Genomic DNA, 13,485 nt, shown 5'->3' on the forward strand with positions numbered 1-13,485 from the left:
AAAGACCAAATTACCCTTCTGGCGTTATCCTATTTAAACGACAAGTAACGATTTGATGGACGGCAGATATATTTTGTCAACTCAAGATAAACGATTGATACACCCTCAAAGTGTTGTAGTATTTTTGATAACAGAGCATCTATAAGGTATAGATAATTTCCCTATAAAATATGATCTCGATTCTTTATAATAGTAAATATATACAGAGATTTTACAATGCTGTAAAAAGAGCTTTAAAACTCGGTAAAGTATAAAATTAATTATAATAGGCGCAAAGCATATATGTATATGAAACCAGATTTTTTCAAATCCTCAATGAGATATAAAAAAATGATTTTTGAAATCTAGAATACTTTCGAAGTAATTAATTCGGTTCTGATCAGTCCAAAACATTTTTTTTTTTAACCTCAAATTTGGCTGAAAAATAACTGTTAATTTTCAGTTATGGCTGTACTTTATGGAGTTCGTTGACCTTATGTATTGGCATTAAATTTGGCTGTGAAAAATAATTAACTGCATTCAACAATTCTACTATTCACTGTGCTTAGTAATTGCAGATTAGGAGAAATTTTATGTCACACACACATAATTAGAGTTCTTAAGTACTTAAAATGTTTAATACAGGACCATTACAAACCAAGTACCGAGAGCTTTTTTTTAAAAAAAAAATTTATTTATTTGCTGAACAACTTTGGAAACCACTGCTCAAATAGTACTTAATTAAACTGTAACTACATCTTCATCAAACTTACCAGCAGACATGTTATCACAGTTTGTTCCTGTACCAGAAAAGGCCTTTGGTCGGAGAATTCTCGTCCGGTTCTACGTAAAGACACTCTTTCGCCTCCCGCCACGCCGCCTTGTAAAAGGGCATCCCATCGAACTGGTAATACTCGCCGAGGATTGGCTTCATCGCGATTGTCGCCTCCATAGCATGGTAATGTGGCATGGTTGAGAAGAGATGGTGAGCTACATGTGTATCTGTAATGTTATGGAAGACTTTGTTCAACACGCCGTAATCTCTATCGACAGTCGAGAGAGCCCCCCTCAGCCAGTCCCATTCGGATGAGTTGTAGTGCGGCAGTGCAGGATGCGTGTGCTGCAAGTATGTGATCAGTACAAGAAAGCCATTCACAATGAGTAGCGGTACCCCATACACGCATATAAGCCAGGCCAGTCCTTTTGCCATGGCAACGCGATAGAGGACGTAAGTTGCAGCAAAGATTCCGGCATCAGAAATGTATATCTGGAGCCTCTCGCGATCTGAGTAGATGGGGCTCTTGGGATCAAAGTGACAAGCAAAACGGTCGTAGGGCCTGCCGGAAACATTCAAGGCTAAGTATAAGGGCCAGCCAAGAGTGAGTGTGACTAGAAGGGTGAGAGCTCGGCCTGGGGGGTTGTTGAAGTATTTGGAGTAAAATGGGACTTCGGACTTGGTTTTTGGGACAAACACTTCATCGCGCTCAAGGGATGCGGTGTTGGAATGGTGGCGGCGATGACTGTACTTCCATGAGAAGTATGGAACTAAAAGGGCAGAGTGCAGGATTAGGCCAACGGTATCGTCAACCCATTGGTAGTCACTAAAGGCATGGTGGCCACACTCGTGAGCAATGACCCAAACACCGGTAAGAACACAGCCTTGGAATATCCAGTAAATGGGCCAAGCAAGGTAGGCAAATGGGGAAGGGAGGAGGTGGAAGTAATTGGTGGCAGTGTAGTAGAAGAGGAAGGAAAAGGAGAGGTCGTAAACGACGTAAGAGAATGATCGGAGGAGGGAGCGCTTGAAGCAGTGGGGTGGGATAGCTTTCTTGATTTGGCTAAGGGTGAATGGAGGCTTTGTATGTGGTGCAGGCTGGATAAGGCTTTCCTTCTTCTCCCGCTGGAGTGAAGGGCCACCAGCTCCCATTGTGTTGCCTGCTTGCTTTGAAAAACCTGAAAAGCAAATGTGGTTTTCAATTGTCTAAGCCACCGTCAATTGCCGATAAAACAACATGTTCAAGTGAACAACAACCATGAAAAACAGATTAAAATGATAAGGTGAGCATTCAGCAATGGCATTGTGGTCCTACACAATAAAATTTAATTGATGGGCATTAGCTGCATATAATTCCAATTCATGTCTGTCGCCCAAGAAAACAAGAATAGCAACTGTGCATAAAATTAAACAGCATATCCTAAAGAATAACTGCCATTAATTTCATTGTCCGGCTGCCAAGAAAGGCACGCATCACATAATTTGGCCTGTGATATTCACAGGTCAACTTGAAGTTCAAAACAATAGTGGTCCACAAAAATTACTAGAGCATGTGGTGGGGCTAGAGAACTATATTAACAGGTCAAATTGAAATTGCACTGCTGCCGCCAGTGCCATTCCACATGCAAATTGCAGAAGCTAATGGGGGCCAGCTTTTGGGTCCATCTTAGTCACTCACAGTCACATCAAAATTTTGCCGATGGTAAAAATTTGTACAAGCCTTCAAAAGTTGGAACCCGACTAACTTTGTAAAATATGCCATTCTTTTCCTAATTTCAATTGATATACAATGTACGACGAACAAAGTACTAATCAATGAATCTATGAACGTTAAGTTGCACAGACTTGGCTCTTTGTTAGCCTCTTTGTAATTTCTAATGTTTCAATAGTTGACCGCCCATTTGCGACTACTACCCAGCAACTGTGCTGTGGCAACTTTATTTATTATTTTTTTAATTTTTACCACTTTTAAACAAAAATTTATATTTTAAGCCTTCTATAAACAATTTTACCCATCTCCCATAAGCTTTTTCTTGGTAGCTACAGTTTTTTCCCCCCCTCAACAGTTGTATCTCAAAAGTCATGACACCTCTTTATCAGGCCTTGAGACTAGCCGACAACATTTCAAAGTGGGTGCCATGAGAAGTCAGATTAAACATTTTTTCAAGGTAAAATAATACATATATAATAAAACTTTCTGGAAAACAAACATAAATTGCATGTAAAGTGATACAAGACTCAAAAAAACGTGTGGGCACTGCATGGTAAACAAATGTGGACAATATTTCACTCATGTGAACAAGTGGAAAATATCTCCTTAATCTCATTCATACTGAAAGTTGATTTCAAATCAAGAATCGAGACATAGAACAAGAGACATAAACAGAATTAACTTTAACATGAATCTAACAGTTTGTTAATGGCCTATAATTACTCAATTTCATATTAGCAAAATTGTTTTTCCCAAAATCTCGCACTCATTATTGCTTGAAACATCTGTATATATATTTTCATATGCATCCAAGAAAATAGAATAAATAAATAGAGTCCTCCAACACAATATGGAATAAATTAAAATACGATAAAATAAAATAGTAAAAGGCCGATTTTTCCAATGAAAAGGAGATGATAAATAAAAATAAAAATAAAAAACCGAAATTCCACAGAATGCGGGAAATATCATAACTAAACAAAAATATCATAACACACACACAGAGACACACGTATATATAGAGTTAAACCTTATCAACATAGTTGAATTTCTGCGGGCTGGCTTAGATTTTGTTGTTGGTGTAATTATAGAGATGATAATGATAATGGTGAATTTTTTTCATGCTATCGTTGGATGTTTACTCCATATAATATATATATAAAAGCAAGAAACAAAACCAACCTTGAAGCCATTTTATTTTTAAAAAAAAAGAAAAAAAATACAGTTCTTCTGAGTTTCGGCTCGAAATTGTAAGTATTTTGATTTTTTACATTGCTGAAGAAGCCAAAAGCAAAAGCATTTGTTAATGGATTCACAATCATCCGAATAAACCAAACACAATGCAACAGAAATTATACACAAATATATATATATATATATATAAAGATGGTGATAAAAAGATCTAATTCAACATATGCAATATATGTATGTAACATGCATGTCAAAGAAAAGGGTACCTTTTTAAAAAAAGAAAAAAAGAAAAAGAAGTGCTTTCCCTAGAAGCACTTCTTGCTGAGAAGAAGCGCTTTTTTCTCTCTCCTTTTGCCTTCTTCTTCTCCACTCACTCTCTCTCTCTCTCTTTCTCTTTCTCTGTCAATGCGCGTGTGTGTGTGTATGAGTTGCCCTTTTGGTAACTCTTTTTGAGTTGGCTAGTAGTTTGCAAATGGGGGGGGGGGGGGGGTCTATATAAGCAAAATTGCGCAAATTCATCTGCATTTGTTGACACGTGTTTGATTTTTATAGGGTATTATTGACACGTACAAGTTGGGAGTTGCAATTTGATTGATGATTCATCAAGAACTAGTCGTAAAGGAACGGTCATGATCTTGCTTGAGTTGGTGAGGTTCACTCTGGCAGATTGCAGTTGATGTGTTTTTTTATTAAATCACGAACTCTTGTATAAGTTTATCTTATAAAAATTGATGTGATATTAATTTATTGATTGAATAAAAATATATAATAATATAAATAAATCATGTGGGCCAAGAGATATTTAATTTAGTTAATGAATTAACGTCACATCAATTTATATAAAATAAATTTATATAAGAATTTATAACTATATCATTACACTTTTTTATTTAATGACCAAACTCACCATTACTTGATTTTTTTTTAAAAAAAAATAAACATGTAAAAACATAGTTTCCTAGCTTCAGCATTTATTTTTGCATTAAAACTTTACTGGAAATTTTTCTATGAAATGTACGGAAAAATTATTGAGATGCACTTATTGCTTTCATCGATATTTTTTGTCCAGCCAACATCGACTTTAAATGTAAAATTAAAAAAAATTATACATAAACGGTTTGAATTAGTTTTCTCAAACTTATAACGTCTGCAAAATTATTTCATAAAAAAATACAATGGTTAGTGTTTATAGATTATACAAATATACTTCTTATGTATTTGTTATCCAAAGGGTGTTTTAAGGAAAATGCTATTTAATTAGTTTACTTTAAAAGTATATTGGATGACAAAATTCTTTCTTTATCCTACTTTGTGATTTCAAAAAATAGTTTTTGAATAATAGTATATTTAGCTGTGATTTAGTCATTCCAAGAACCGAGTTAACTAACTGAAAATATCTTGATTTTTTTCAAGCACTAATTGAATAAGGTTAGAAACACATTTAAAAAACTAAATAAATTCTTCAAATTTACAAAACCACTTGTATTGCTGCCCCAAGTACAATACAAGCAACTGATCGGTAAATTTTAATTTTTAGAAAATGTTATGAGTCTTAAAAACAATTACATGTCTAAATTTAAATACAAAATTTTAATTAAATTATAACTTATTTCTCTCACACGAACAATAATATAACGGTGAAGTCCACGTAATTTTTATAAGAAAAATAAATTATAATCGGCTATAACTTAACATTCACCGTATAATAATAATAATAACATTATTAAGTCGTTCGTGTGTTGTTTGGCTTGTTGTCGCTTGTTTGCACTGGAATCGGAAGACTACACACACAATTACCAAATTACCCTTGCATGGATCATTGTCGATCCTTGCGACGTGGAATGACCCCAAATCACTCGTCAGAGATTCTGGACGTGTCTCGGCGAAGACGAAGGCTTTTGATCATTTTAATGGAGAGCACGTGATGTCGTGTGGTTTGGCTTGGGGACGTGACTCTCACCTGACCTCACTTCACTTGCATGCCTGCCATTTTGCTCCGATTTTCGTGGCCAACTCGGCTTTTCAAATTGGAATATGTACTTCAATTGCCTGAAGGATCTTCTCTCGTTCTCCTAGGCTCGTCGAGGAATCCAGCCGAGAAATTATAGGATATATTAGAAATAATATAATTAATTAATATATATAATTTATTTAATATAATTATTATTTATATAATAATTTTTTAAAATAAATACACGTATTATTTCTCGTCAGCTATTCCGACTAAAATAGTGTATATACATTCTTTTGTAAAGCAATATCCCGCGAATTGAGGAAATGATTATGAAAATTATTTTATAATCCGTAAATTCTATTTTTAAACGAACTTTATAGGTTAGATGATTATTTTTTGACATAAAAATAAAATCTGCGTGACCATAAGCTTGTCATCATTTTGTTATGAATAATGATATTTAATTTTTAAAACGTTGATAAAAATAACTATATAATAAACAGCTTTATAATATAAATTGACGCAATAAAAGATGCATATTTTGTTTTGTTAAACCATGAGGTCTCATGTCATCCTTCTTATTTATTTTTTGTTTTAATATTGTCGCCTTGTTTTCTGTTTTCTTTTGTGTAGAGTCAGATCTCAAGAAATTGGACTTGTCATTGATAGTTTCGATTTTTTTTTTGTTTTTTTTTTGTTGATTTTACCGTGTGAAAGAAAAGGTTAATTTTCATAGAGAGGTTCCATGCAAATATTACCAGGAGATGCTTCATCATTGTTGTCATTGTCGTTTCAAAGATTGTGACAAATAAATATATTCATTTCCACGAAAACAGAGATATATATATTTCTTACATATAATTGTCCGCATCTTTTAAAATATGAATTTATATATTATATATACTAATAGTGTCATAAGTAATTTTATATAAATTTATTGTGTACAAATTGTTATGATATGTACCTTTACTTAAAGTGTTAACTACAAAATATAGATAAGAAGAACTAATAATTTTTACAAAGAAAATATAATTATATATTCATGAAAGTGATTAACTTAAAATTTTAAGCAATTTAATATGAGTTCAACATTAATATTCAGTCAAATTTAAAAAATGAATAGATATTAGACATTAAAACTATAAATTTAAATTTGTGGGTGTCGGTTAATTGAAATAGGCATTAATTGATTCCATATTTTTTCCCAACATTAATTTTTTAAATTTCTCATCCCCTCTCATGGCGAGAGTTCCTAAAGACCCTATTTTCGTAAAAATTGCTGTCATCCCTACCACCCTACACATAAGGCATAATAATTATAACTAATCAAACTCTATTTTCATACTTCTCCTAATGCATATTTATTTTTGACAAGCAATTATAATAATGCAGGAATAATTTAGAAAAATAATCAAAACAAATACATAATCGATCACAAATAACTCATTATGGAATGATAGATAATCTACACAATTTTCACCTCATTCTTGAGGTTAAGGGTTCGACCCAAATATTTACGATGTGTAGTTACAAAAACTAACTTATAATTGTTGTATACATTAGGTCAAAAGGGTTGTAGAAAACTAATTTTGGGTGAGATGTAAGTTACAGCTAATGTAACTTAGCAGCTCTCATACTGAGATTGTATTAAAAAAAAAAAGGAAGAAGGAAAGGAGCATTCTATATTAGTAATTTTTTTTATTATATGAGACTATTACTCAAATTACAACTTATATTACATGCATTTATAACTAATATTTATAAATCAAACTATTACTGAAATCAACTTATATCAATACTTATGGAGCTCTCCTCAATTATACATTATATAATAAAGGAATATTATCATTTTCTCACCAAAGGTATTCTGACACATCATGTCAGTACCACGGTTTGGTAAAACCATCAATTTACCACAAAATGTTTAAACTGTTAGTATTTTCTCACCATTCCGTTAAAACTCAGTTAATATGTAACAGAAAATTTATAAATGGTTAATTTTACCCCTGGAGCGTAAAAGATCATGTAATTAACCTTTTATGAATTTTGTAATTAAATCATCATTTGCTGTTCTTCCTTCTTAAAGGGCAAAAATTACTCTTTATGAATTTTATAAAATTGACCGTGTGGTGCTAGGTACTTCATAAATTGATTTAATTTTTAAAGGACAAATTTATTTATTAAATTGACAAGCTAAAGACAATTTATTCTACTACTAAAAATCAATTTATGAAAGGGAAAAAAAAGAATGTGCAAAAGAAGCAATTTAATCTTTGATATGATGATAATAATTTTACACAAAAAATTAAATAAATAAATTTACCCTTTAAAAATTAAATAAATTAACTCAATTTATGAAGTACCTAGCACCACACGGTCAATTATACAAAATTCATAAAGGTAATTTTTATCCTTTAAGAAGGAAGAACAGTAAATGATGATTTAATTACAAAATTCACAAAAGGTTAATTACATGGTCTTTTATACTCCAGGGGTAAAATTGATCTTTTATGAATTTTCTGTTACATATTAACTGAGTTTTAACGAAATGGTGGAAAAATGCTAACAGTTTAAACGTTTGGTGGTAAATTGATAATTTTACCAAACCGTGGTATTGACATGATGTGTCAGAATATCTTTGATGGGAAAATGATAATATTCCTATAATAAATGAATGAAATATTTATCATTGCGTTTGTAGGGTTCGAACTGCTGGCCCTAACCACTTGGCCTGCATTGTATATTAGTTGGGCCTGAGTGTAGACTAATTGGGCTAAAAGGGCAAAACAGCCCAACGGAAATTGACAATCAAAAGTCAAAATAAGTCAAAACCCCAAATTTGAGAACACTAGGGTTTTGTTCCTCTGAGACCTGAGTTTCGTCCATTCGCTCACTTCGCAGCGAAATAGACCCTAAGCCAACTATCAGAAATTCGCCGCTACCCTCACCGGAATCTCGCCGGCGACGCCAATTCGCCGCTTTCAGCCACCGGTAATCTTTTCCTGTGTGGCCTGCAATTACCATTTTTTAACTTTAGCATTTTTATCTTAAGTATGATAATTTTATTCGAAATTACTGTATATTCTGATGAGTCACCTTCTTGAAATACAAATTGCCTCTTTTTTTTTTTTCAGGCTTACTAGGTGACACTGTAGTTCTAAATATTCATGTTTGATAGTTGAATAGGTAGTCAAATCATTGGATGAATAATTTTTTTCAGCTCAACTATTTCATGTCCATTTTCGCAATGAATTTTTTTACTACATAATGACTATAATCTGTTTGTAATTTATTATGAGAGTTCATTTCCTTTTGCAGAGTTCATGTGGTGCTTAATGTGAAGCTTGTAAAAGGCATCTGTTAAAGATATTGAACAGGCTGAATAACAGAGCATTCCCATTATTCGTCCATTGCTTCGTTTCAATTTAGTCTAGTAGTTCTTCACTAAGAAGCATCATGGGTGCTAAAAACAAAGGTGATTTCTTGTCTATACATACTTGTTATTTGTGGTTTGTAATTTTTATTCATAGGAGTTTTTTGGTTTTTGTATAAGCTTGTGCATTTGGTTTTTGAAATTTAGAATGATTTTATTTATATTCAACTTTGTTCTTGGTTATCCCAGCAAGGAATTTAGACCATGAAATATGTGATGATGAAATGGAAGAACAAGACGAGACAAGTAGGCCGGTCTCAAAATCAAAGAAAGTAGCAAAGGAGCACAAGGAGCAATTACAACGGCTCCAGGAAAAGGTTAGAAGTTATGTACTCTGAAAAATTTTTATACGATGGTGCTGGTATATTTGTTAATGAAGTTATTGAAAAATGTTTTCTGCAGGACCCTGAATTCTTCAAGTTTCTGCAAGAACATGACAAGGAGCTGCTGGAATTTGATGATGATGATATTGATGTGAGTGTGCAATTAATGTGCAACTTTCAAATGCTTATAATGCATGCCAAACTGATAGCCACATGAAATTTATTGCAATTCTATGCAGGATGATGTTGAAACTGATATGGAAGATGCAGAAATGCAAGAAGATGAGGATGTTGGGCCTGATATGGAGGACGAGGAAGAGAAGCCATCTAAAAATGTTATAACAACTGAGATGGTTGATTCCTGGTGTAATTCAATTAGGGAAAATGGACAATTAGGTGCAGTTCGTTCGCTTATGAAAGCTTTTAGGATTGCCTGCCACTATGGTGATGATGCCGGAGAGGAGTCCTCTGTGAAGTTTCATATCATGTCTAGCAGTGTCTTTAATAAAATAATGTTATTTGTACTAAGTGAAATGGACGGGATTCTTCGAAAGTTGTTGAAACTCCCCAGTTCTGGAGGAAAGAAAGAGACTATTACAGATCTGATGCACACAAAACAGTGGAAGAAATACAATCATTTAGTGAAGTCATATCTGGGAAATTCTCTGCATGTTTTAAATCAAATGACTGACACAGAAATGATATCTTTTACTTTAAGGCGCCTCAAGTTTTCATCCTTATTCTTGGCTGCTTTTCCGAGCCTCCTAAGGAAATATGTTAAGGTATGCACATAGATATGCATCACTTTCTGCAAATTCAACTTTTCTTGGTGGTTCTTTATCTGGAATACCATGCTTTTTGTGTGGGATCTTGATAAGGTGTTAATGTATAAGAACATACTGCATATTTCCTTTGCCTAATGATTAACTCATCCAGTTTGATTATCTTAGTTTGGTTTTACAACTATTTTTATTTTATTAACTTTTTATTTATAAAGTAATTGCTAAACGATAATTTATTTCTATTTTCATTTTTTACTTATTCCAGGCTGCACTTCATTTTTGGGGTACAGGAGGAGGTGCACTCCCTGTTGTTGCTTTTCTATTTTTAAGAGACTTGTGCATACGGCTTGGATCTGATTGTTTGGATGACTGCTTCAAAGGGATATACAAAGCCTACATATTAAACTGTCACTTCATAAATGCTGTAAAATTACAGCATATCCAGTTTCTTAGTAATTGCGTTGTAGAACTTCTCGGGGTGGACCTTCCATCTGCATATCAGCATGCCTTTGTTTTCATCCGGCAGCTAGCCATGATCCTGCGGGATGCATTTAATGTGAAAACCAAGGTGATATATTGTTTTCTTCTATTTCTTTTCTTTTTAAGAATTCAAATTTTTTTGTTCTTAGGATTTTGAATTAATATAAGTGATCAGTTATTGGGGAGATTTCGTGCTTCTCATCTAGTCTACAATTTAGAAAATTCTTAGTTTATTTTTAGCACTCTCTACTCAGTAGATTTGAGCTTTTGTTTGTCTCTCCTAGCTTTACCCCTAGTTTGTTGGTCCTTGAAATATTATTTCTAAGGTAGCTAGATGATTTATCTTTCAATACTGATTGTTATAGTATGCAGTGCATTTAGTAATTAACTTGATATGGTTGATCCACTTTGATTTTCTCATTACTGTTTTGCACCTGAGTTTTTTCTCTCTTTCTTTGTAGGAAGCATTCCGAAAGGTTTATGAGTGGAAATTCATAAACTGCCTTGAGCTTTGGACAGGAGCTGTCTGTGCCTACTGCTCAGAAGCTGATATGAAACCCCTTGCTTATCCTTTGACCCAAATAATCTCTGGGGTTGCCCGCCTAGTTCCGACTGCTCGATACTTCCCCCTTAGATTGAGGTGTGTTAGAATGCTTAACAGAATCGCTGCTTCTACCGGTACTTTTATACCAGTTTCTATGCTCCTTCTGGACATGCTGGAGATGAAAGAATTGAATAGGCCCCCCAGTGGAGGTGTTGGCAAAGCTGTTGATTTGCGTACAGTTCTGAAGGTCTCTTTAAGTGCGAATATCTTTCTTTGTCAAATTGTTGCAACATGATTGGTTTTTATATCTGACAGAGAGTTCTCTATGACAGGTAAGTAAGCCTACCCTGAAGACACGAGCTTTCCAGGAGGCATGTGTATATTCTGTTGTTGAAGAGCTAGCTGAACATTTAGCACAATGGAGCTATTCTGTTGCTTTCTTTGAGTTATCATTTATTCCCTCTGTGCGGCTGCGTGACTTTTGCAAATCTACCAAAGTTGAAAGATTCCGAAAAGAAATGAGGCAGCTTATCCGTCAGGTATATTCTTTAGAGTGATTGCCAGATGTTTCATTTATAGAAAAGTCCATCTGAATCGTAAGAGCATTTTTCAATGCTGTAATGTTCTAACTCTTCCATTTTCCAGGTTGATGCTAACTCTGAGTTTACAAATGAGCGTCGTATGTCAATTACTTTTCAACCAAACAATCCTTCGGCCTCATTTTTCCTTGAGGTCTGTACATAGACTGTTCATTTTTCTTTTTACCATTTATATTTTCACACTGTATTTCTGCGCATGCATGATTTTTTTTTTTTTTTTTTGTGCCCATATGATGTACTTCTTATATATACTGTATTCAATTATGAGATTAATTAGGATCATAATGTTGGACAGCAAACTTAGCCATTGTAATAAATATATATGACTGTAACTTGACCACAAGTTATCTAACCCGATGTTTGCTTTAGCTTTTTGAAATTGCTTGCCTTTTTATGATGTAAATGTTTGTTATATTTATGTGGACATTGAGTGGGTGAAATTGGAACCATGAACTGTGAAGCTAATTGATCAGTGCTCGAACACTGTTTTCTTCCTAGGCAAAACGTATTTATAAATCCCATACATCTCCTTTGAATTTTTTTTTTTTGGCCTTTTTTAGCTTGCCAACTTCTGAGCTATTTCCAGTTTCAGGGTTCTGGATTTTTTTCTTGGATCAAAGATTCATTGTGATTTAGATGTATTTTTCAGGAGCTTCTGTAGATGATGTTTATGAAGTTATGATGTATCTGATGTATCTGCTGTTTATGATGTTTACAATGTAACTGTTTTAAGAGACTGATGGATTTTGTTTGACTATAGGATGAGAAAAAGGCAGGGTCTAGTCCTCTGTCACGGTATGTGGCAATTCTGCGTCAGAGAGCACGACAAAGAAACGACTCATTGATGGAATCAAGGTTTTTAACTGTGTTTGTCGTTAGGTTTTATCAATATACTTTCCGAGTTAAGGTTGTCATTTTTTATGATGTGCTGTGATTTTCAGTGTCCTAGTGGGTGAGAAGGCTTCTGTATTCGGGAGTAAGAAGCTACCAGCTAGTGATGAAGAAGATGATTCTGCAGATGAACAAGGTGCCACTGTTTTCAGTTCATCATCCTGGTTACCTGGAAGTGCTTCAAAGTATGATTTTCATGTCTCGTTCTCTATCTCTTTGTGTTTTCTTACTGCCTTGAAGTTCAATTTTTTTCCTATCCTGTTGGCTTGTGGCTAATAGTTAGAAGCTATTTGTTTTCAGAGATAAACCTCCTAAAGAGGAGAAGAAGAAAAAGAAGAGAAGGATGACGCAGCAGGAAGTGGTAGCTTTGGAGGAAGACATTGTAGAGGACTTGGTACTTAGCTCTGATGAAGAAGATGGGTCGATGAGTGATGCCCCAGCTGATGAAGATGGATCCGCAAGTGACGTCTTCTCCTCCGATAAAGATGATGATCTAAAACCAGTGTCTCCTAGAGAGCAGACCAAGAAGCGGAAACTGAAAAACCTGCCAAAGAAAAATGTAAAATCCCATGCCAAGCAGTCCAAGAAGAGAAAGAGAGCCAATTGAATAGACACTAAGAGAAGATGATCACTGCAAAAACCAATATAGTCTATATGTTAGTTCTGCATCATACATGTAATGCTGCCTGCTCTTTGCAGGAAATTGTGAAATATTCCAATTTTGTCAAAGCAGCTGACTCCTGGCCGAAATTTTGTACGAGAATTTTTGTTGGTGAATACTGAACACAGTTTTAGGAGAAATAGAAATTATAGAATTCTTGCA

At 34.1% G+C, this 13,485-nt stretch overlaps 2 protein-coding genes across 2 annotated transcripts; one reads left to right on the forward strand and one right to left on the reverse strand.

Moving 5' to 3' along the window:
* Positions 1–497: 497 nt before the first annotated feature.
* LOC102611163 (delta(12)-fatty-acid desaturase FAD2) lies at positions 498–4,112 on the reverse strand. The gene is made up of 2 exons (XM_006492599.4): positions 3,923–4,112; positions 498–1,932 (listed from the first exon to the last, which is right to left on the reverse strand). The coding sequence occupies exon 2, from the start codon at positions 1,904–1,906 to the stop codon at positions 767–769; it is 1,140 nt and encodes a 379-aa protein (XP_006492662.1). The 5' UTR covers positions 1,907–1,932; positions 3,923–4,112; the 3' UTR covers positions 498–766.
* Positions 4,113–8,433: 4,321 nt separating this feature from the next.
* Positions 8,434–13,485, forward strand: LOC102610858 (nucleolar complex-associated protein 2). The gene is made up of 12 exons (XM_006492597.4): positions 8,434–8,601; positions 8,929–9,085; positions 9,233–9,360; positions 9,446–9,517; positions 9,606–10,148; positions 10,414–10,716; positions 11,090–11,419; positions 11,505–11,711; positions 11,818–11,904; positions 12,532–12,626; positions 12,713–12,847; positions 12,963–13,485. The coding sequence occupies exons 2-12, from the start codon at positions 9,067–9,069 to the stop codon at positions 13,267–13,269; spliced, it is 2,226 nt and encodes a 741-aa protein (XP_006492660.1). The 5' UTR covers positions 8,434–8,601; positions 8,929–9,066; the 3' UTR covers positions 13,270–13,485.

This window comes from Citrus sinensis, chromosome 2 (assembly GCF_022201045.2).
Source record: "Citrus sinensis cultivar Valencia sweet orange chromosome 2, DVS_A1.0, whole genome shotgun sequence".
NCBI classification, from domain to species: Eukaryota; Viridiplantae; Streptophyta; class Magnoliopsida; order Sapindales; family Rutaceae; genus Citrus; species Citrus sinensis.

What these genes read in the sequence shown, in the direction of transcription:
- LOC102611163 (XM_006492599.4), bottom strand. Translation starts at nt 1,906, where the DNA reads ATGGGAGCTGGTGGCCCTTCACTCCAGCGGGAGAAGAAGGAAAGCCTT.
- LOC102610858 (XM_006492597.4), top strand. An exon ending in GACTCATTGATGGAATCAAG is followed by an intron (nt 12,627 to 12,712) that starts GTTTTTAACTGT and finishes TGTGATTTTCAG; the next exon opens with TGTCCTAGTGGGTGAGAAGG. An exon ending in TTACCTGGAAGTGCTTCAAA is followed by an intron (nt 12,848 to 12,962) that starts GTATGATTTTCA and finishes ATTTGTTTTCAG; the next exon opens with AGATAAACCTCCTAAAGAGG.